At 41.5% G+C, this 22,831-nt stretch overlaps 1 protein-coding gene across 1 annotated transcript in view; it reads right to left on the bottom strand.

Moving 5' to 3' along the window:
- Positions 1 to 22,831, bottom strand: part of IQCH (IQ motif containing H) — a 227,253-nt gene that overhangs the window by 8,824 nt on the left and 195,598 nt on the right. The window contains exons 17-19 of the mRNA XM_052646857.1: positions 19,855 to 20,025; positions 8,595 to 8,717; positions 1,243 to 1,304 (exon numbers count right to left, since the gene is read on the bottom strand). Of these exons, the coding sequence (XP_052502817.1) occupies positions 1,243 to 1,304; positions 8,595 to 8,717; positions 19,855 to 20,025 (356 nt within the window). The remainder of the gene's footprint in view (positions 1 to 1,242; positions 1,305 to 8,594; positions 8,718 to 19,854; positions 20,026 to 22,831) is intronic.

Here is a 22,831-nt window from a genome sequence, read left to right as displayed (position 1 = left end):
AGGTGCTTCTCCAAATTCCTGGGTCCCATCCAGATCGACAAAATCAGAATCTTTGATTGTGTAGTTTCACAAAGTCCCTCAAGGTGATTCTTACATATCCTGAAGATTGAGACTCATACTTAAAAAAAAATTGTGTGTGTGTGTGTGTGTGTGTGTGTGTGTGTGTGATGCTGAGTCCACACATGGATTCAAGCTCCTCTAACCACCCCCTCAGCCTCCTCAGGTCCATGGTTCCCAGCTTGGGATCCAAGAAACTAGATCGACTGTATGTCCCCTTTCCTATTAATAATTCATTTCTAGAACTTCCTTCATTTTTCCCTTCCTTGAACTTTCTACTTAAATTCCACTATTTCCAGAAATATCCTAGTATAAGTAAAATCAGATGAAGTTATCCCAGTGAAGCCAAGCCACACAATTCTGATGTGTAAGGTTCCCTCTTAGAGCTCTCACCTGATATGGTCTGATTGTCATAAACCCAAACAAAACCCAGCCAACTCATGAAAAAGCCTCTCAATCCTCCAGAGAAAATCAAGCAACACTAAGAAAAGTTTATATTTATCTTATCTTTTTCAATGTGCTGTAAATATTAAAAGGAAGAAAAATATAGGATAGAAAGTTTCCCAACAAATCAGAATGACTTAAAGGTACCAAATAACCATATTTCAAGATATGAATAAGATACAGTTCAAGGCTATGACTCAAAAGCTCTGAGTCCTAGATGAGGTAAAAACTTTCACTAAGCTCTCCAGAATAACCAGGAGAGAAATTTGCAGGAAACAGGAAAACACAGAGAAACCCCCTGAATGGTGCAAAGGACTCTTAGCATAAAATGTACCTCAAGGAGACTGCATCAGGGCTGGAACTAGATCTGAGGAGAGGCTACAGGCCCCGCCTCTTAGGGGGCATCTTGCTGAGTCATCAGAGCACTTTTCTAAGCATGACAATTGCCCTTCTGCAATTAGTCAGATTTGCTGTGGCTTGTAGGTATATGTGTTTGAATACAGTATGTTGTTAAAACTAGACTCTTACCCATTGATTCTGGATAATTAATCAGTTATAATAATGAACTCCCACTGACACATCTCAAGTCAGTTTATGAAATACTTAAAGATCTAAATAAAACAAGATAGACTTTCAATGAATCAGCAGACTGATTAAAATGCAAAAGAAGCATCATTCTTGTTGTTTGTTATAGTCTATTTTCTTAGCTTATTACATCTCTTAGACATACTTCATACTTACAACATTCCCAACCTGTCTCTCTTCAAGTTTTCAAATAATATAAAGATAGTTCCTTGTCTGTCCTATAAAATTTGAATGGGAAGAAGAGAAAAATAGCATATTATGTTGGAAACAAAGAAGACGTACTAAACTAAGACCACTAAGGCTAATTTGAATTGAAGTCTAGACCTAACTGCAAATATTGTGAGAAGCACATTTGGAAAGGCTGTCTCTAGAACATGGAATAGGTATATTCCTGGTCGGTGTTGTCTTTCAACTGAGATTATAATTTACATCAAACATTGTGTAAGTTTAAAGTATACAACATGTTGATTTGATATATTTATTTATTGTAATTTGATTATCACAATAGCTTTAGCTAAGACCTCTATCTCATCACATAATTATGATTTCATTTTTGTGATGAGAATATTAAAGCTCTAGTCTCGTGGCAATTTTGAAGCATATAATATAGTATTGTTGACTATAATCACTATGCCCTTTGTTAGATTTCCCTAGAACCTATTCTAATTTTCAAACTGCAAATTTGTCCCTTTGACTAATATCCTCCCAATCCCTCACCCACCCCAGGCCCTGGTAACCGCCACTCTACTCTGTTTCATTGAGTTTGATGTTTTTTTTTTTTAGATTCTACATGTAAGTGAAATCGTATAATCTTTGTCTGGCTTTTTTCACTTAGCATAATGCAGTCAAGTTTCATCTGTGTTCTCACACATAATAGGATTTCCTTCTTTCTCATGGCTGAGTAATATTCCATTCTATATATACTGCACCTTTTCAAAATTGATATATAGTTGATATACAATATTATATAAGTATCAGGTGTACAACATAATGATTGTCAATTTTTAAAGGTTATACCCCATTTATAGTTTTTTTAACATACTGGCTGTATTCCTTGTGTTGTAGCTTATTCTATACATAGCAGTTTGTACTTCTTAATCTATCCCTGTTTTATCCCTCCCACCTTCCCTCTTCCCTCTGATAACCACTAGTTTGTTCTCTGTATCTGTAAGTCTGTTTCTTTTTGGTTATATTCACTAGTTTGTTGTATTTTTTAGATTCCACATGTAATTAATAACAAACAGTATTTCTCTTTCTCTCTGATTTATTTCACTAAGTCCCTCCACATTGTTGCAAATGGCAAATTTTCATTCCTCTTTATGGCTGAGTAATATTCCATTGTACATATATACCACATCTTCTTTATTCATTTACCTGTTGGTGAATACTTAGGTTGCTTCCATATTGTGGCAATTGTAAATAGTGGTGCTATGAACATTTGGGGTGCGTGTATCTTTTCAAATTAGTGTTTTCTACCCAGGAGTGAAATTGGTGGATCATATGGTAATTATACTTTTAGTTTTCTGAGAAACCTCCATACTGTTTTCCACAGTGGCTGCACCAGTTTGTATTTGCACCCAGCAGTGTATGAGGGTTCTCTTTTCTCCACATCCTCACCAACATTTATTATTTGTGCTCTTTTTGATGATAGGTATGAGGTGATATCTCATTATGATTTTGATTTGCATTTCTCTGATGACAAATGATGTTGAGCATCTTTTCATGTGCTTGTTGGCCGTCGGTGTGTCTTGTTTTGAAAAATGTCTGTTCAGGTCTTCTGCCCAATTTTTAATCAATTTCTTTTTTTTTCATGTTGAGTTGTATGAGCTGTTTATATATTTTGGATATCTTGGCATACCGTTTGCAAATATTTTCTCCCATTTAGCAGGTGGTCTTTTGTCAATGGTTTCCTTTGCTGTGTAAAAGCTTTTAAGTTTAATTAGGTCCCATTTATTTGTTTAGAGAAGGCAATGGCAACCCACTCCAGTACTCTTGCCTGGAAAATCCCATGGGTAGAGGGAGGAGCCTGGAAGGCTGCAGTCCATGGGGTCGCTGAGGGTCGGACACGACCGAGTGACTTCACTTTCACTTTTCACTTTCATGTATTGGAGAAGGAAATGGCAACCCACTCCAGTGTTCTTGCCTGGAGAATCCCAGGGACGGGGGAGCCTGGTGGGCTGCCGTCTATGGGGTCACACAGAGTTGGACAGTGACTTAGCAGTAGCAGCAGCAGCATTTATTTGTTTTTGCTTTCATTTCCTTTTCCAATCTGCAATTTAGCTCACTTTCCAGGTGATTCTCATGCACATCAACATTTAAAAACCACTGTTCTAAGAGAAATGGATAAAATATATACGGAAGCAGTTTGTTGTGTGAAAAATAATTTGTACTTCAAAGGAAAGCTATATACTGTCCATATCACACCTTGATTCTATGGAAGATATTTTACAAGTGACTGAGAAATTCTGTCTAGTTTGTTAGAGGTTCAGTTGATTTTCCTCTCCTGCTTCCCATGTGGAAAAATCAACTTTGCCTCCATTTACATTTTCATTTCAATAGTCATGATCTATAAAGATGTATGTTTTTAAAAAATTCTTTCTTGTCCTGATTATAAAATCTGCCTAATTCTTCTCTCTTAAATAAAATCTTTATCATGTGTGTAGTTTTGTATCTGTATGAGAGGCGTGACTATCCTTTTTGGAAAACTATCTTTTAACATTCTTTTCTCAAATAAACAAAAGTTAATGCTGGAGTTGTCCAATAGTGGAAATGGCTGTCCCATGAAGCTGTGGACTTCTCATCACTAGGAGTACAGAAAAAAAAAAAAAAAAAAACTACATTTGGGGGATTTGGTAAAAGATACCACATGCCAGAACTGCAACTCCCCATTGACTCTCCATTTTATCAGGAAATCTAGGCATTAGAATAGACAATGGACTAGAATGGTGGTCAGTGCTGGCTGCATATTAGAATCATCTGAGTGCTTTAAAAATTTAATGCCTGGACCCTACCTCTAAAAATACTGATTTAATTGGTCTGGGCCCTGGGTACAGTGACACACTAAGCCATATTAGAGCCCAAGGCAAAGGAAAAACATCAGTATATTTTTCTTTGAAATACTGATATTTTGTTCATCATGGATTTCTTGAATTAATTTTGATTTTAACATTTTGCATTACATTATTAAATTTATCTTTATTACTGAGGTCCTTTGGGTAAGTGCCTCACTTGCCTCTCCTTATTCCCAAACTTGCCTGGACATCTGTACTTTTTAAACCTCACTCAGGCCATTCTAATGGGCAGTCATTCTAATGGCTAAGAACTATTGACTAGATGATCTTGTCTTGCATCCTTGACTGTGCTGTCCAGCATGGTAGCCACTAGACACATGGGGCTACTGAGAACTTGAAATATGAGTGATCATAATTGAGTTTACTGCAGCTTTCGCGCTCTCCAGGACTCCTGCGTTGCAGGCAGATGCTTTAACCTCTGAGCCACCAGGGAAGCCCCCCCCCCCACCCTTTAGAATAGTGGGGAATATCCCTGCCTGTCAAATGGGAGACGGGGTTTGTTTCCCTGAGGCAACGTGCCCTTTTTTTGGGCTTCCCTGGTGGCTCAGACAGTACAGAATATGCCTGCAATGCAGGAGACTCAGGTTCAATCCCTGACTTGGTACACAGATGGAAAATATCTTATTACTTTTTGTACTGACTACATGGTGAAGTAATAATACTTCTTTTCTTTTGGGGGTGCATCCTTTTCTTGATACTAATTTCTGAATCAATCAAGTAGGCTAAGTTATGCTTCAGTAGTTAAAAAAAAAACCAAACAATTACTAGTTTGTTTAACAAAAAAGTTGGTTCTTGCTCATACTTCATTTCCCACGTGGGTCAGCATGGATCTCTGGTCCCCGTTGGTACATCAGAGCTGAAGGAGGCTCCATTTCAGTGTGCTTCCAGGATTTCCAAGGCAGGAAAAAGGACATGGTGACTCATGGAATGGCTCTTAAAGGCACAGAGAGACATACATCACCTCCATTCATATTTCACTAGCAGAGGGTGGAGGAGGTATAATTCTGTTATGTGTGTGAAAGGAGGAGAGTCAGAATATTTTGATCAGCCACCACGACAATCCGTTGGCCTGAGGAAGTGATTGCTAGTGGCTGTGGAGCCATTTAGGACCATGGCACATTGCCTATATATGTGTGAGACCAGCCCACCACACTGTCGCAGGCAGTAAACGTGACACTTTTCTCCATATGGCTTTCATTACAAGTTCATTTCATTAGGAAATCAGTGGGGGTATTTTGTAGCATTACAGAAATACCAGGAATGAGACCTACCGAGTTGGTTACAAACTCAGCAATGCTTCCTTCCAATATTCAGCAAGGAAAAATAAACTCATAGGGTGATCTCATTTCCCCTTTTCACCCCTGAGATTTTGGACCAAAAACAACATGTGAAATTTGATGATGATAATGGCAAGAAAAACATAATGTTGAGAATAAGGACTTTTGAGGATTCTTCTTTTGGTAGCAATGACATTGATGTGTTATTAATATTGCTTCTTGCCACATTAAATTTGATCAAGAGTGGAAACGGCTTCCCAGGTGGCTCAATGGTAAAGAATCTGCCTGCCAGTGCAGGAGATGTGGGTTCAGTCCCTCGGTTGGGGATATACTCTGGAGTAGGAAATGGCAACCCACTCCAGTATTCTTGCCTGGAAAATCCCAGGGACAAAGGAGGCTAGCAGGTTATAGTCCCTGGGGACACAAAGAGTCGGACACAGCTGAGCAACTGAGCACACACACATGGAAAGGAGATAGCACATGTAACACTGGAATTAGGGTAAGTGATCTTCTTTATAGACTCAGAATAACCCAAGGAGGCAATAAAATTTTAGGGAAGTTCATTGTTATACATATCTTTTTTTTTTTCCTTTGTCAAATAGAGACAGTTGAGGGGGTTATGGAGAATTCTGTGCTTCTTCAAATGAAGAATACATAAGGAATACCTAGGTGGAATATTTTATTTGAAATGGATCTCAGAATTCTTGGAACAGATTAGAAATAATGTTTTAGAAACATAGTTAGTGAGAAACAGTCTTTAGAGAGAAAAAGGTGCATAGGAGGCATTCTGATGTAAGAAAAAGAATCATATTTGACTTCATGGACAATCGTGGATTAAGGCATTCCATAAAATGCTTGGCTGTGTGGCGAGGGAAAGTGCTTAAACTCTTTAAGCACAAATTTCTCACTGTAATATGGCAGTAATAGCAACTTCTTAGAGAAAATTAAAGAGATAATAATGTAATAGTGCTTAGCTCTGTGCCAGCACATAGTAGGTACTTGTTTAAATACCTCTCCAAGAAAATGCAATGGAGAGAACAAGTAGAGACTTCTGACCAGGGATGGATCCCAGGGTCTGAAAAGATGTGAATCCTTCACAGGAAAAATAGAATAAGGTCATTGCTAGAGAATTTGCAAATATTCCAAGTAGTCACATGTCTCCTTCTTGCCTCAGAGTTTCATGACTCAATTTCTCATCTCTTCTTTAGCTTTATTTATTATTTGTTCTTTTTCTTTCTGTTTATCTCCTCCTACCTTATTTTTATGAAGCTTCCCTGGTGGCTCAGATGGTAAAGAGTCTGCCTGCAATGTGGGAGACCCAGGTTTGATCCCTGGGTTGGGAAGATCTCCTGTAGAAGGAAATGGCAACCCAGTCCAGTATTCTTGCCTGGAAAATTCCATGAACGAGACAGCCTGGCTACAGTCCATGAGGTCACAAAGATTCAGACACGACTGAGCAACTAACACACACACCTTATTTTTATAGAATGTTCCAGTCTCTGGATTTTATCCTCCAGATTTTCTCCTGTTATCTTTTTCTTCTTCATATTGTTCCATCACTCCATCACCTTCAGTCTATATTTCTCTTTTTCTTCCATTTCATCTTTCATCCTTTATAGATTGTTTAGCACCGGAGACCTGGAGGCTACGCCCATTGTGTCTTCTGTGCTTCTTGGCCCTTTCTCCATTCTTCTCACCCTCAGTGGAACCCCTTCCTCTGTACCATCCACTGTTCTCCCGGGCCATAGCAGCCTGTTTCCTGTACTGAAATCTGTTCTTAGAAATGAATCTGATCAACTCAGAGCCATGAAGGTGTAAATAACTTAAAAATTTTGGTGCTTTACTTTTCTCAGGGGTACTAGAACTTCAGTCAAGTACAAAGCCTTCAGCCGAAGAAATAAATCTCTAATAATAATTTTGGGAATTATAAAGTTATGGAGTATGTTTTCTTTTCAACAGGAGAACTTCTCTGCCAAATATGCCCACTCACAGAGCTTGTTCTGCTTTGATATTTTAGAAGCAAATAAAATAAGTTGATTCAGATAAAGCTAGAGTTAGATTTAGCCACCTTCTGGCATATGGAAGTCTAATAAACTCTGAGGCTGAAAACTACAGTTAACTCTTCAGCTGGCCGTCAATATCACTGGAAATAAACTAAAAATGGGGGTAACTGTTTTCTATCAGAACTCCTCCTGGAAAGAAACTACAATATGTATGTAGAAGGACGCTATGAATTGAATTGTGTACCACTCCCCCACACCCCAATTCATATGTTTAAGCCTTAATACACTATGTGAATGTATTGGGAACAGGGACTTTAGGGAAATGGTTAAGGTTATTGAGGCCATAAGGGTGAAGACCCATTTGGATAGAACTTGTGTCCTTCTAGGAGGGGTTACAGAGACACCAGAGATTGCTCTCTCTTCACCATGTTAGGGCACAGCAAAGAGGCAGTTACTTTGTTAGGTGAGGAAGGGTCCTCACTGGGAACTGAATTAACTGGAACTTCACCTTGGATTACCGAGCCCCCAGAACTGTGAGAAATAAATTTACGTTATTTAAATGAAGTGAAAGTTACTCAGTCGTGTCCAAGTCTTTGAGACCCCATGGACTATACAGTCCCTGGAACTCTCCAAGCCAGAATACTGGAGTGGGTAGCCTTTCCCTTCTCCAGGGGATCTTCCTAACCCAGGGATTGAACCCAGGTCTCTGACATTGCAGGCAGATTCTTTACCAGCTGAGCCACAAGGGAAGCCCTTTAAACCACCTTGTATATGGTATTTTGTTACGGCAGCCCAACCAGACTAGGAGGATATTCATAGGTAAACAGCTTTGGGTGGGGTCAGAAAGTCAAGACATGCTTCAAAATGAAGAGCGGGTCCCCCTAAATGACTCCTAAGTCTGGTGAGCTACAGGGCTTCTACTTTACTAACATGGGGTGTATGAGTTTGGGGACAGATATCAATTTCCCAGGACCAAGTGCTATCCTCTGGGAAATTGCCTTTCTGCTCGTCCCCAAGCAGCACTCAGCCTTCCTCTAAATACATGTCAAACCAATGTTTAAAGAACATCTGTTTGAAGGGGTACCAAATTATTAGCTGCCTAAATCACCCACAGGCCTACATTTGGTCCAATCTTGGCCAACTGTCATCCTTCATACCTCAATATTATAGCCGATGCCATGAGCCTTACACATTTGGAGAAAAACATAGTGGAAAACCAGAGCGAGACTGTCGTGCCTCAGCTGGGTGCTCATCACCGCATAGCGACTGGTTGCCTGTGACTGGAAAAAAAACCACAGCTGAATGTCAAACGTTTTACAAAATACATAAACTTAATTTTTTTTTATTTCTTTACTTTTTGGGGGGCTGTGCTGGCTTTTTGTTGCTCTGCACAGGCTTTTTCTCTAGTTGCAGTGGGTAGGGGCTACTCTTCATTGCAGTGCATGGGCTTCTTATTGCACTGGCCTCTTTTGCTGTGGAGCACGGGCTCTAGGGCTCGTAAGCTTCAGTAGCTGTGGCCCATGGGCTTAGCTGCTCCGTGGCACGTGGGATGTTCCCAGACCAGGGATTGAACCCATGTCCCCTATATTGGCAGGTGAATTCCTAACCACTTGACCACCAGGGAAACCCTAAATAAAATGTTAATCTCAGAATAATTGTGGATTAAGAGAAAAGTTGCAAAGATTATACAGAGAATTCCTGTATCACCCACACCCAGTTCCCCTGCTTTTGACACGGCACGTTGATGCGGTACACGTACGTGATGTTTGCCATGACTAAGGAACCAAATCGCCATGTTACTGTTAAGCCCATACTTTATTTGGATACAGTTAGTTTTCCCCTAGTTCCCATTTTCTGTTCCAGGATCCCCTCCACCTTATGTTTGTCATGTCTCCTGTGACAGTTTCTCAGTCTCACCTGACGGTTTTGAGGGGTACTGATCAGGTATTTTGTAGGATATCCCTCAGTTGAGGTGTGCCTGCTTTTTTTTCATGGCTAGATGAGGGTTGTTTGTTTTGGAGAGAGAGGTAAACTGCTACTTTCATCACCTCATATCAGCATGGCTTATCAGTATGACGCCAACTGTGGTCCCCTGGCTAAAATAGTTTTCACTAGATTTCTTGCTGTAAAGAGTCCTTCTGCCTTTCCATACTGTGCTCTTCAGCAACAAATAATTAAGTGTACTTCACCTCCTTGAAGGGACCAATGCTAGAGCTCTAATTCCAACTGCTTTCTTTGTTTGGGAAATTGCTATTCTTTATCTTGCTTGCCTATGAATGAGAGCTATCCCAAAGAGACTGGTTATAGTAGGTCCAAAGTATTTCAACTACAGTATCTCCTAAAATATTGGAAATTTAATATGCACAAAAGAAAGTAATGATTCCTGATAGTTTCGTAGCATGTCCTTCATGAAATGTGATATTTGCCTTTGACAATTATCTCTGTTTGTCCTTGGGTAAATGGAAATATGGAAAACTGCTCATAGAGCCGTGGCCAACCTTACAGCATAAAAGCGGCTACATATGGCCCAGATTTTGAACTTTGGGGACCCTCAGGTGCTGGGCAACTGCCTGATTGCATGCAGTGACTTGAAATAGGAGAAGGAAAAGGGGTGCTGCTGGCTCACTGCTGGTTCACAGCTGGTTGCAAGGATCCTAACGACCTGACACACTATCTTTTGTGAAACTCCAGGCCCCCTGTTTGCCTCTGAGCTAATGCAGGGAACTGCGGCTGAGTGAGTACCCAGCAGAAAATAAACATCCTTTCCCCCACATCTCACACACAGACACACACACAGATTTCATGTTCATCTTTTGTGACATACGTCCCCCACATACTGTGTCTTTTCCTTCAACATTTACATAGTGTATCTGATGGTCACGTTATCCGTAGTAGTAATTAGGGTCCACACCTACAAAAATGTTAGGCTCCCACAGGCTAATGCATCGATCTGTGCACCCCCACTGGTATGTCCCCACTTGGAGCCACTGGGAATTCTACTTTTACAAAGGAAAATCTATTTGACCATCTATTGTCTCACAACTGTACTTTGTTATCTCCCTAACCTATTATGAGTTGTTCTCCTGGCTGGCGCTCTTTTATGACAGGGAGTTTTCTGAGGGCAGGCACTGTTTGGCTTCTGAATCCCCAGGCTGGACATGATGCTAGTGTTCAGTATTTCTTCAAAGAATAGATACATAAAATAAAGTGGACTGCACTTCTCTCAGACTGAAGAGGTACTTCAAAGGATGTAATTCAGGGGACTTACAGTCACTGAGAGCTTTGGGGCAGAAACAGAGATTGATTCACAAAACAGGGGACAGTCACACATGCTCTAGAAAATGACAGCTCAGGATAGTCATCCCAGGCCTCGCCCCTAGAGGACATCTTTTGGAGGACAATGTAGCTCTGGCAGAGATAATTGGAGGGTAACAAGAACTGGCTAAGAGAAGCTCTGGCTCAGCTATGCAATCAGTCTGGGGGAGCATGACAACCATGGCTGCTCACCCTGCCATGCCAGGCTGTGCCATGCTCAGGCCTTCACAGCAAAGGCCCAGAAGCCTGAGCTTTTGTGTGTGGAAGTGAGCTGTAAATACTCTGAAATTCCATTGTGGTTACTGAGCATGTAATTGCGTGGTAATTACCATGAATTCACAAGATAATTCTGAGGTTATTTTTGTCTTCTAAACTTGTCTTATGCTGCTATAGTATATAAACTAGCAAACCCAAGATCAGGCACCAGTCAGTGAGGGAGAGAGATGGGCAGGCATCTGATACCAGGATCCAGCTCAGTGCGCGTCTTGGCTCCAAAGTGAAGCAGAAGAGCTCACTGTTCAGTATTACCGGACAGCAACCATCCTGAGGCTTCTTCCACTCTATGGAGACAGACTGCAATTCCCCTCCTCCCAGACCTGAGCTTGTGATTCATATGGAATTAGAAAGAAAAACCAGGATATTTGATATATGTCTCCAAGTAATGTCTTCTTTTCCATGACCATCCCCATCCTAGTCCAGACCATTGCAGCTTACTAGGGAGGTGCAGGTACAAGCAGAATTCGGTAGTGGAGAGGTTAAACAGAATCAGAATGACCAAAGATCAAAACCTGAGTAGGCCACTTACTGAATGTATGATCTTGGATATGTCATTTAACTTCTCTGACTTCGATGATTAAACAAACACCTAGTACTTGATACACAGTAGCTACTGTTAATTGTTGCTGTTTCTTTGAAGGGCCTGGGAGCATTGTAGACCTATAGCAAATGTAATTTTCCAGGCTGTTCCTTCCTCAACTGGTGCCTGGGATATTGAGCATTACGACTATAATTTAATGTTTTCCAAACTCAGATTGGTCAATGCTCTGAACTCTTCAGTGTCTCCTTCCAGCCTTTAAGACTCCCCAACTTTCTCAATCACTTTTCCCACTCCCTGCCTCCCATAATCTCTGTCCCAGTCCAGCTGGTTCATAATAGACCAGTCTCTCTTCAGCTACTGTCCTTTCCACTGCAGAGGGTCTCCCTCTCCTTGTCACATGGTGACTGTCTTAGTCCGTAAGGCCAGACCAAGTTCTATGTTCTGAGCAAAGTGTTCTGTCCCCACCTGTCCACAATTGTTTCTCCTAAGAACCCCAGTGGCAGGTTGAGGGACGATCACTCAAAAGGCATTTAAATGAGACCTCATGGTTTTCCTTTGTGTGTGTGCTATCTATTTTATATTTCTTTTCAACTCTTCAAGGACAGGGACTTTGCCAAATGTCCCTGTATCCTGGATGCTTCGTGAAATTCCTAGCTTAAGTGCTTAATAAATGTGTTATAATAATGCAAATAAAGATGAACATACATGATAAACCTGTATTTAAAAAGACTTAACCAAGTCTGCAGTCTCTATAGGCAAAAACAGCCAATGATCTAGGGTTGTCTTTAATTCAGACTGACAGCTTAGATGACAGTGTTGTCTCGAGGATTAGATGAGTTCATAAAGACCTTGGAACAGTGTCTGGCACAGAGTAAGCACTCAAAAACAAGCTAGCTCTTATTAATATTTGTTAAGCTAAATTATTTCACAAATAAGATAAAATATTTGAAATTAAACAACCAACCAGAAAATCTTTTCATCAGAAAGGGACTTCCATCAGAAAACCTGGGCTTTTCTACTTACTTAACTTCATGATCTTGGGCAGCTCACTTACCTTTACCTTTAGCCTTACTTTCCTTTAATCTATAAAAGGAGTATGATAGCCCATGTCTTAATTATTCTTGGGGTTATCATGGGGATCAAATAAGCTCAGTTAAGTTGCTCAGTTGCATCAGACTCTTTGTGACCCCATGGACCACAGCACGCCAGGCATCCCTGTCCATCACCAATTCCCGGAGGTTGCTTATTAAGCTCATGCCCATCAAGTCAGTGATGCCATTCAAACATCCCACTCTGTGGTCCCCTTCTCCTCCTGCCTTGAATCTTTCCCAGCATCAGGGTCTTTTCCAATGAGTCAATTCTTCGCATCAGGTGGCCAAAGTATTGGACTTTCAACTTCTGCATCAGTCCTTCCAATAAATATTCAGGATTGATTTCCTTTAGGATTGACTGGATCTCCTTGCAGTCCCAGGGACTCTCAAGAGTATTCTCCAACACCACAGTTGAAAAGCATCAGTTCTTCAGTGCTCAGCTTTCTTTATGGTCCAACTCTCACATCTATAATGACTACTGGAAAAACCATAGCTTTGACTAGATGGACCCTTGTTGGCAAAGTAGTGTCTCTTTTTTTTAAATATGCTGTCCAGATTGGTCATAGCTTTTCTTTCAAGGAACAAGTGTCTTTTAATTTCATGGCTGCAGTCGCCATCTGCAGTGATTTTGGAGCCCAAGAAAAGAAAGTCTGTCACTGTTTCCTTTGTTTCCCTATCTACTTGCCATGAAGTGATGGAACCAGATGCCATGATCTTCATTTTTTGACTGTTGTTTTAAGCCAGCTTTTTCACTCTTTCACTTTCATCAAGAGGCTCTTCAGTTCCTCTATGGTTTCTGCCATTAGGGTGGTGTCATCTGCATATCTGAGGTTATTGATATTTCTCCTGGCAATCTTGATTCCAGCTTGTGCTTCATCCATCCTGGCATTTCATATGATGTACTCTGCATAAGGTGACAAAATACAGCCTTTCCCAATTTGGAACCATTCTATGTACCATTCTAACTGTTGCTTCTTGACCTGCATACAGATTTCTCAAGAGGCAGGTAAGGTGATCTGGTATTCCCATCTGTGTAAGAATTTGTTCCAGGTACCATTCTAACTGTTGCTTCTTGAGACCTGCATACAGATTTCTCAGGAGGCAGGTAAGGTGGTCAGGTATTCCCATCTGTGTAAGAATTTTCCACAGTTTGTTGTGATCCACACAGTCAAAAGTTTTGGCATAGTCAATAAAGCAGAAATAGATGTTTTTCTGGAATTCTCTCATTTTTTCTATGATCCAACAGATGTTGGCAATTTGATCTCTGACTCCTCTGCCTTTTCTAAATCCAGCTTGAACATCTGAAATTTCATGGTTTATGTACTGTTGAAGCCTCACTTGAAAAATTTGAGTATTACTTTGATAGCGTGTGAGATGAGTGCAATTGTTCGGTAGTTGGAACATTCTTCGGCATTGCCTTTCTTTGGGATTGTAATAAAAACTGACCTTTTCCAGGACTGTGGTCATGGCTGTTTTCCAAATTTGCTAGCATATTGAGTGTGGCACTTTCACGCATCATCTTTTAGGACTTGAAATAGCTCAGCTGGAATTCCATCATCTCTGTTAGCTTTGTTTGTAGTGATGCTTCCTAAGGCCCACTTGACTTCAGACTCCAGTATGTCTAGCTCTAGGTGAGTAATCACACCATCATGGTTATTTGGGTCATTAAGATCTTGTTTGTATAGTTCTTCTGTGTATTCTTGCCACCTTTTCTTAACATCTTCTGCTTCTGTTAGGTCCATACCATTTCTGTCCTTTATTATGCTTGTCTTTGCACAAAATGTTCCCTTGGTATCTCCAATTTTCTTGAAGAGATCTCTAGTCTTTCCCATTCTGTTGTTTTCCTCTGTTTCTTTGCACTGATCACTGAGGAAGGCTTTTTTATCTCTCCTTGCTATTCTTTGGAACTCTGCATTCAGATGGGTATATCTTTCCTTTTCTCCTTTGCCTTTAGCGTATCTCCTTTTCTCAGCTATTTGTAAGGCCTCTTCAGATAACCATTTTGCCTGTTTGTATTTCTTCTTCTTGGGGATGATTTTGATCACTGCCTCCTATACAATGTCACGAACCTCCGTCCATAGTTCTTCAGGCATTCTGTCTATCAGATCTAATTCTTTGAATCTATTTGTCACTTCTGCTGTATAATAGTAAGGGATTTGATTTAGGTCATACCTTAATGGTCTTAGTGGTTAAATAAGCTCACATCTATTTAAAGTGTAAAGTGTTATACAAATTATAACAAATAGAAAGCATCATTTTTAACCAACTTGCTTCTAATGCTGTAAAATCCATTTAGGTTTACCAAGGGAGTCATAATCTAAATGGGTTTTATTGCATCAGAAGACTCCTTCACAACCATCTGGACCATTCAGGGCTCACTGAGTCCTGGCCTAGTAGCTCAGAGCAGATTAGGAGCCCATGGATAATGGTAATATGTCTGCAAATAACCTCCTCACACAGGGAGATGAAGCCTCTTTTGGAAGAAGACTTTCCATGGCTTCACTCAGAGATTTCTTCAGGGATGAGCTGAAGCTGTACTCTGGGGTTGAATCATTGACTCTCAGCCAACATAAGGCAGGTTGGGTAGCACAATGGTCAGACACACAAGCCTGGGCATAATTCTGGCTTCCACACTTGCTTGTTGAGTGACTTTCCACAAGTTGCTTAACACTTCTTATCTCAGTCTTCCTAGCTAAAAATGAGCATAATAATAGCACCTGCCTCATATATTATGTTGTATAAAGATTCATGTAAAGCATTTGGTTAAAGTACGTGGTGAGGAGTAAAGGCTCAGTATATTTTGGATATTATTATCATGTTATTATATGCATTATAGTTCTATGCTGGACTATCTTGGTCCTTTGCAAAACTTAGACCTCTTTGCTAGTTATCCTTATATCCCCTGTGCTTAGCAGAATGCTTGGCACAAAGTAGGTGAACTTACTTCCAGTTGATTCTGGCTGAAAGTTTTGACTGATAGCTAAGGTGTGGCTGGTGAGGACTTACATTGTGACCTTATCACAACAGTGTTACGCCTTTCTAAAAGATTCTTCAAGAAAAAGACCTTTCAGTGGAAGGCTGTGGGGATGGGCCCTTCCTGTGTCTCCTTACAGGACAAATTCCCCATCCACAGGTCTCACTGTACATGAGGGTGCCTAAGTCAGGCTTGAAACAGAGTCCTACTCTACATACAAGCCCCATAAAAAGTAAATGCCTCAGGAGATTCTAGGGGTCATTTAGGCCTTCCCTATTTTGCAAAACAGGAAACTGAGGCCCGAGAAAGGATCAGAATTCATGGCCCCTGACTTCCAGTGCAGTCCTGTTCTCTCCAAATTCCCACTGGCGACGTTTGGAGTGTGTGGGAATTTCAGAGATTAGCCTTTTCTAGGAAAACAAGGGGGGAAAAAATAGAAGGCAAAATATTACTGGTAGAAGTCTAGTTTTATTAAACTACCTTTCTAAATCACAATCTAACAAGAATGCTTCAAGCTAAATAAAGGAAGCTTGAAATACTCCTTTTCACTGGAGAATATAATTTTGCTTCAACCACAATTTAAATTGATTTAGTTCTGAGCACCAGCACTTGAAGTGTGGAGCATATTCTATTTTCGCCATGATACTTGTTTTGACAGTGATGCATTTCAGTTGACATAGTTGAAATCCTTATGTAATAAATCTCTGCCTGAAAATTAATCATGTTTATAATATTCTGAGAATTAATAACACCCATTGCTCAAATCATTAACTTAAAAAAGGAGCTTCCAAAATCTGTTCTCGGCAGTAAGGGACCACAAATAAATGAATGTTTGATAAAATAATCCAAGTAGCAGTTTAACAAGCGTAAACTTGAATGTGGTGGCAATAACACAGAACTATTGTTTAAGGGTTGGCAGAGGCTGATGAGGTTCTTATTTCAGTTACGAAGCAGACATCCACATGCATAATGAACTGCTCTCTGAATTATTAATGTGTTGCTTATTTAGCCTCATCTGTCTAGAAGATAATGTATCCTAACTCTAATGAGTGATTGGTTTTGTACATAATTACAGTAGCAGCAGTAGTGGGGAAATGTGTGCCTTCAAAGAAGGAATTCTAAAAATAAAGTCATCACATAAACTCCGCTGTTGTTGCATTCTATCAAAATCAAACCCGAAGCGTTGGAGAATTCATAATAAATTACAGGAGACAGAATCATTATTAACATCATAATTTAACACAAAAGGTTTTACTTAATCATTCATTACAGATCATGTGCTGTTAAAATGCTTATAAATGACTGGGGTTGTTTTAAGATGTTTCCAGAGATGATCCCTTTTGGCCACCTCACCAGCTATGGTGTGGAGGGTCCATCGAGAGAGAAGAACAGTACAAACGGGTAGAAAAGGATAACAATTTATGTCCACTCTGACAGAATGTTAATTAAAAGTTAAAAAGCCGTTAGGTGACTCCTTTTCATTTTCAAAACACACACGTCTGGGACTCATCTGATCCTGTTTCCACCTTCAAGTGGTTATTTGTGGAGGACACTGGACCAGAAGTCCGTGCGCGTGGTCTGGTGCTGCTGCTGCTGCTGCTAAGTCGCTTCAGTCATGTCCGAATCTGTGAGACCCCACAGACGGCAGCCCGCCAGGCTCCCCCGTCCCTGGGATTCTCCAGGCAAGAACACTGCAGTGGGTTGCCATTTCCTTCTCCAATGCATGAAAGTGAAAAGTGAAAGTGGAGTCTCTCAGTCGCGTCCAACTCTTAGCGACCCCATGGACTGCAGCCCACCAGGCTCCTCTGTCTAAACGGGTCTAAATGAGAGTGATTTGCCACCTGTTTCTACTAAGGGGACAATAGCTCTTCTTAGAGTTCAGAGAAGTTTTTGCTTTCCCCCTGCACAGCATATTATCCTTTAGGAATAGGCCCAAACTGGAAATCTCTTATAGGCACTCATTCTGAACACGCCCTCATTATCGCTAGGTTCTATCTGTGTGTTTCCTTTTCTTGTCTTCAGAGGGGTTTGTCAGCTGACTGATTGTAAATTTGACAGCATCACAGTCTGCTCACACTTGTTCAGGAGCTTCACTTTGGCTGTAAATTGCACCATGTGCACATGTGCATGCTTCCTTTAAAACTTTCCCATCACATGTTCACATACGCACAGGAGCACGTGTATACACACGTGCACAGTGGCACCAGGGTGAGAACCTCCATTTATCTTTCTACAACCAAAAGTACTTCCAGTTTGTCCCTCCCTCAGTGAATCTGCATAGCTCTTCTTCAGTGATTGTAGAGACATTTGATTTACTGAAGATCATAATGCTTCCCTCTTGAGTGCAGACAATTCCTAAAAATGTCTAAGACTCTTGATCACAGAAGAATTCCTGTATGTTGCCTTTAGCTAGGATTGAAATCTATAGGCAAGATGGGGAAGATGGGAAAGTGCTTCTAATTCCAAGTGAAGCCTCTGCTTGCAGATTTCTGGAGCAACATATTTAAATGCAGCGAATTGTCTTTGGAAGTCTTGCATTGAATACTAACTCAGCTTCCAGCTTCCTTTGGGAAGTGGCATGGAGTTAGGTTTGCTAAGCCAGAAAGTATCAAATTCTACTGCTGTCCCTCCCTCTGGCACTGAACTTAGAGTCTTGTAAAGGTCCCTTTGGTGAAGACAGGGGAACAGGTGGGACCAAACCTGGGATATCCCTAGCAAGGTCCTAGGTCTGTTTCTCGTCCCTAGTCCAATTCTGCTTCTCGTCTTAATAAGCAAAGAGATCTAAGGGATTCGCATGAACAAGGGTATCTCACAGGACAAGTGAATTGAGGAGGAGGAGGAGTCTGCTGCTTGAGCCCCCCAAGACATCTGGCACCCTTTTCAGGCTACCCTTCCAAGTCTATGCTGAGCTCCTGCTAAGGAAGTGGATATAGGGATCCTTGGCAGAGTCAAAAAAGGGTTCTCTAAACCCAGAGGTGTCTCTTGGATCCAAAGAGACTCAAGAGAGAGGCAGCAGATACTGCTCTGAAATGATATCTCTAGGGAACTGGTGTGGGGGTTCTATTAACCACTGGCATTTCTCTTTTATCTGCTTGACATATTCACATCTCAAGTAGAGCTTCATTTGCAAAAAGGGCACAAAGCTCACTATTGTGAGAGGAGGCAGAAGAAACCCTCTGGCATTGTCAGAGCAGCTGTGGCTTAAGCCCCAATCTGCTCGCATATCCCACCTATAGGAAGGGCCATCTGGTCCTCTTGACCTTTGCACTCCTTCCCCAGGACCAACCTAGCCCACTGTCCCCATAGAGGTTTACCCTTTGTTACCCAGAGTCCTGAGGTTGGTAAACCTTAACCAGTGCCAGAACTACTGCCTCCAGCCCCGTAGAGATGGCTAGTGATGAGATGGGAGACTGGGCCATGGATCATGAGGGGCCTCATCAACCAAGCTGAGAAGTTGGGATTTTCCCAAAAATGACAGGAGTCATTTCAGAATCATAAGTAGGGGAGTAACATGCTCAGATTCGCCTCGACTGCCTTGACTACCTTGAGAGGAGGCAGGGAATCTTAGTGAGAAGCTATTATAACACTAGTGTGAGACCCTGAAAGCTGAAATGAAGGCTGTATCTTTGATGGGGAGAGGGAGGGTCAGAGTTGAGGCATTTTAGCAGCAAGCATCAACTTGAGCTGCTTGCCGACTGGATGCTGGGACATAGGGTGACTGATCAGCTTCTGGCCCAGCTCACCAAGAGGAAGTATAAGGAAGGAGAGACCACGAGTACAACTGTGGGTAGTTTGAGCCTGAAGCCTCTCCAACATTCTGTTGAATATGGAATCGAGGAGTCGGAGGCTCAAAAAAGAGATTTGGGCTAGAAAAATACAGGTTTGGTTGGAAGCTTCTGGTGACTGCAGCCATGGATATAGACATACTTGTACTGGGAAGTGAGCTGAGGAGAGAACAGAGGGGAACACCCAGACATCCAGCCCTGGAAAGCCCCATGCTCTTCCGTCCTTCCACATGGTGCTTCTCCCCGTTCTGACATTCCCGGTTCCTACAGAATGCTGCCTCCCCTCTCCTACATTCCTGTGCCAGAAGCCCATTTTGGGAGTTTCGAAGATTTGCCTGAAATTCTTTCTTCCCTCTGGACCCATGGAGCTTGGCACACAACCAGAGCTCAGTAAATGGCACTGAGGAGAATTAGCATGCATCATCGGTCACTTACCGGCACTTTCTGAACATTTAGGTTGTTCATTTTCTTGTCTTTCTTGGGAGCAAAGTGGGGCACTTTGAGGGTGCTCAAACTGCAATCCAGGTGGCCATTGGTCAAGTATAAGGTGAGCTGAGTCAGGGCTAGCTGGTCACTGTACGAGAGGTTGAGGCCTGTTGCCCACACCTGAGTAGAACAGGAACCATAGAAGTGAGGATACGAACCGCCAGCAGGAGAGAAGGCCCCTACCATCCATAACTGCCCTGAACCACCCTGAACCACACCAGACCCGACTATGCCAGTGAATACGTGACTTAAGATGCTCTTGCTCATGTTTCTCCTTTGTTCAACAGAAGGATAGAGCCTTCAATCCGATTCTTGTCAGAAGATTCAAGGTTCTTGTGGGGCGTTTACACAGCTGGAAATACCTGGCCAAGATAATCTGATGGAGAGTCCTGCTTCTGAAAGTCTCCTGTACCCTTTGATTTTTCTGCCTGTGGTTGGCTATTTCTAAAGTGACCAGTGCAAGGCTTTCAACTGAGAAATGAAGTTGGATGGGAACTCCAGAGGATGGCGAGTTACAGGGGAGCAGACAGAGAAGGCAAAGGGTGAGTAAATGTTAGAAAAGGGCAGTTTGCCCTGGCTTCAGAAAAAGCAGTGCTGGCTTCTCTGGGAATTGCAATATGATTCTTCTTTTTTTTTTTTTTTTTTTGAGGGAAAATAACTTTTTTATTGTGGAAAGTTTAAATTTAGTTGTTTTTTTTTCTGTTAAATTGGAGGATAAGTGCTTTACAATGTTGTGTTGGTGTTTCTGCAGTACAACGATGCAAATCAGCTATAATTATATACATACATACATATATATATATATATATATATCCCCTCCTTCTTACGCCTCCCTCCTCGCTCCCATCCCAGCTCTCTAGGCTGGGTTCTCTATAAAGCAGCAGCTTCCCGCTAGCTATCTATTTTACACATGATACTGTACATACGTCAATGCTGCTTTCTTAATTCATCCTTCCCTCTCCTGCCCTGCTGTGTCCACAAGCTCTCTACGTCTGCATCTCCATTTCTTCCCTGCAAATAATTTCATCAGTACTATTTTCCTAGATTCCGTATGTTGCAATATGATTCTTAAGGGAAGCTTAGGGTTGGCCGATAAGCCTTAGCTCTACCACTATTTTCACCTTAAGAGTACAAGAAAGTAATTTCACCTACCCTATGCCAGGAAACCATGATAGCAGTCACCATAGCTGAATACCAGGGTTAGTAGAGGGATGTGTGCGTGCATGCATGCTCAGTTGTTCAATTGTGTCCAACTCTTTGTGACCGCAGGGACTGCAGCACACTGGGCTTCTCTGTCCATGGAACTTCCCAGGCAAGAATACTGGAGCAGGTTGCCATTTCTTACTCCAGGGGATCTTCCCAACCCAGGGATCAAACCCCAGTGTTTCCTGCATTAACAGGTGGATTCTTTACCACTGTGCCACCTTGGAAGTCCTAGAAGGATATTATGACACAATAGAAATTAAAATGCTTTGAGAGACAGATACAGGTAAGCAATAAGTTACTCTTAAGTTATTAGATGCTTGATTAATGTCCAGTAACTCCCTCGACAGACACTTACTGAGCATCTACTATGTGCTAAACTGCTGTTGGCAAAGTGGGTCATGTGCTACCTTCTCCTGTGGCAGACCAGCCTTAATTTCTCTTGTCACTCCCCCACCCTACACTGAATCCAGAATCCTCCTCAGGTCAGTGCTCAAGGCATATCACTGTGCTAGTCGTCTAAGTGTAACAAGCAGAGACATGGCTCCTGCACCAAGAAGGGGAAGACAGAATCATGTTCAATTAATTATGACACAATGAATACCTGAGGGATGGAACCAAGTACCACCAAAGCAGAAGGAGTGGACAGATCGGGTTTGGCTAGTGATGTCAGGGCTGTATCATGGAGAAAGGAACCTCTAAGCTCTGACAAGTCACACACGCATGGCCAGTCTCCATGTATCAAATACCTCCAGTGTGCCAGGGGCTTCACAGACATCTCGGATCTTTATAATAACCTTAAACATAACAGCTCCATGTCACTGGTAAAGAAACACAGGTTCAGAGAGGTAACTGTGTCTATGAAGTGGTGGTATTGGGGTTTGAATAGAGTTCTGCCTGGCACTAAGTCCACCCTCTGCCCCTTCACCGCTGGAGGAGATGGCATCAATCCTGACCCAGTCCATCCTTACCCTGGACCAGTTTCCCAGTCATACTCAAAGCTAAAGCACAGAGGATCAAACATGTTTTTGTTTAATATCTCCATGCCATGGAAATGTCTTGTGGAGAAAACATGAAGTATTGTGTTTCTGGAGTATGCTGTAATTAGCAGTAATGCATTTTCACTGTAGGAAATTGGAAACTAACACATTTTTGTGAAGACTTGATTAAATAGTTTTTCCCCTTAGAAGGCCTACATGTGCCTCGCACACCAACTTGGTATGTTGAAATACATAATACATCTGCCCTAGAGTGGACGCCTCTCAAACAGATCTAGCAGTGAGTGACTTGAGTAAGCATTGAATGTAAATGGCATCATTATAAGGATATTAAGAGGTCAGGCTGTCAAGGCCCCTTGCTAAACTGAAGCTAATTTCAGCAGTCATATTCTCACAGTAATGCCCTTTTATAATAGCAAATAAATCACATTTGCAACAATTGTTAAAAACTAACTGCCAAGTATCTGTTGCGGTTGTAAATATCCTATTTGTCAACTTAAATATTTCCTGCTGTATGGCATAAAATGCAAATCAGATGGGGACAGCTACTTTTCCTTAATATGAGAAAGTGAACTCCCTGTTCTTACATGTCGGGCAATTTTTTTCCAGAGCTTATATTGATATTGCAGAGTCCTTGACCAAAGGAATTACATATAACAAATGTTAATAATATTAATGTTTTGGTGATAAGGATTTTAGTGGGAAGCAGAACAGAGTAGGGGAAC

This window comes from Budorcas taxicolor, chromosome 10 (genome assembly GCF_023091745.1).
Source record: "Budorcas taxicolor isolate Tak-1 chromosome 10, Takin1.1, whole genome shotgun sequence".
NCBI classification, from domain to species: Eukaryota; Metazoa; Chordata; class Mammalia; order Artiodactyla; family Bovidae; genus Budorcas; species Budorcas taxicolor.
This window is presented reverse-complemented; position numbering and strand designations above follow the sequence as displayed.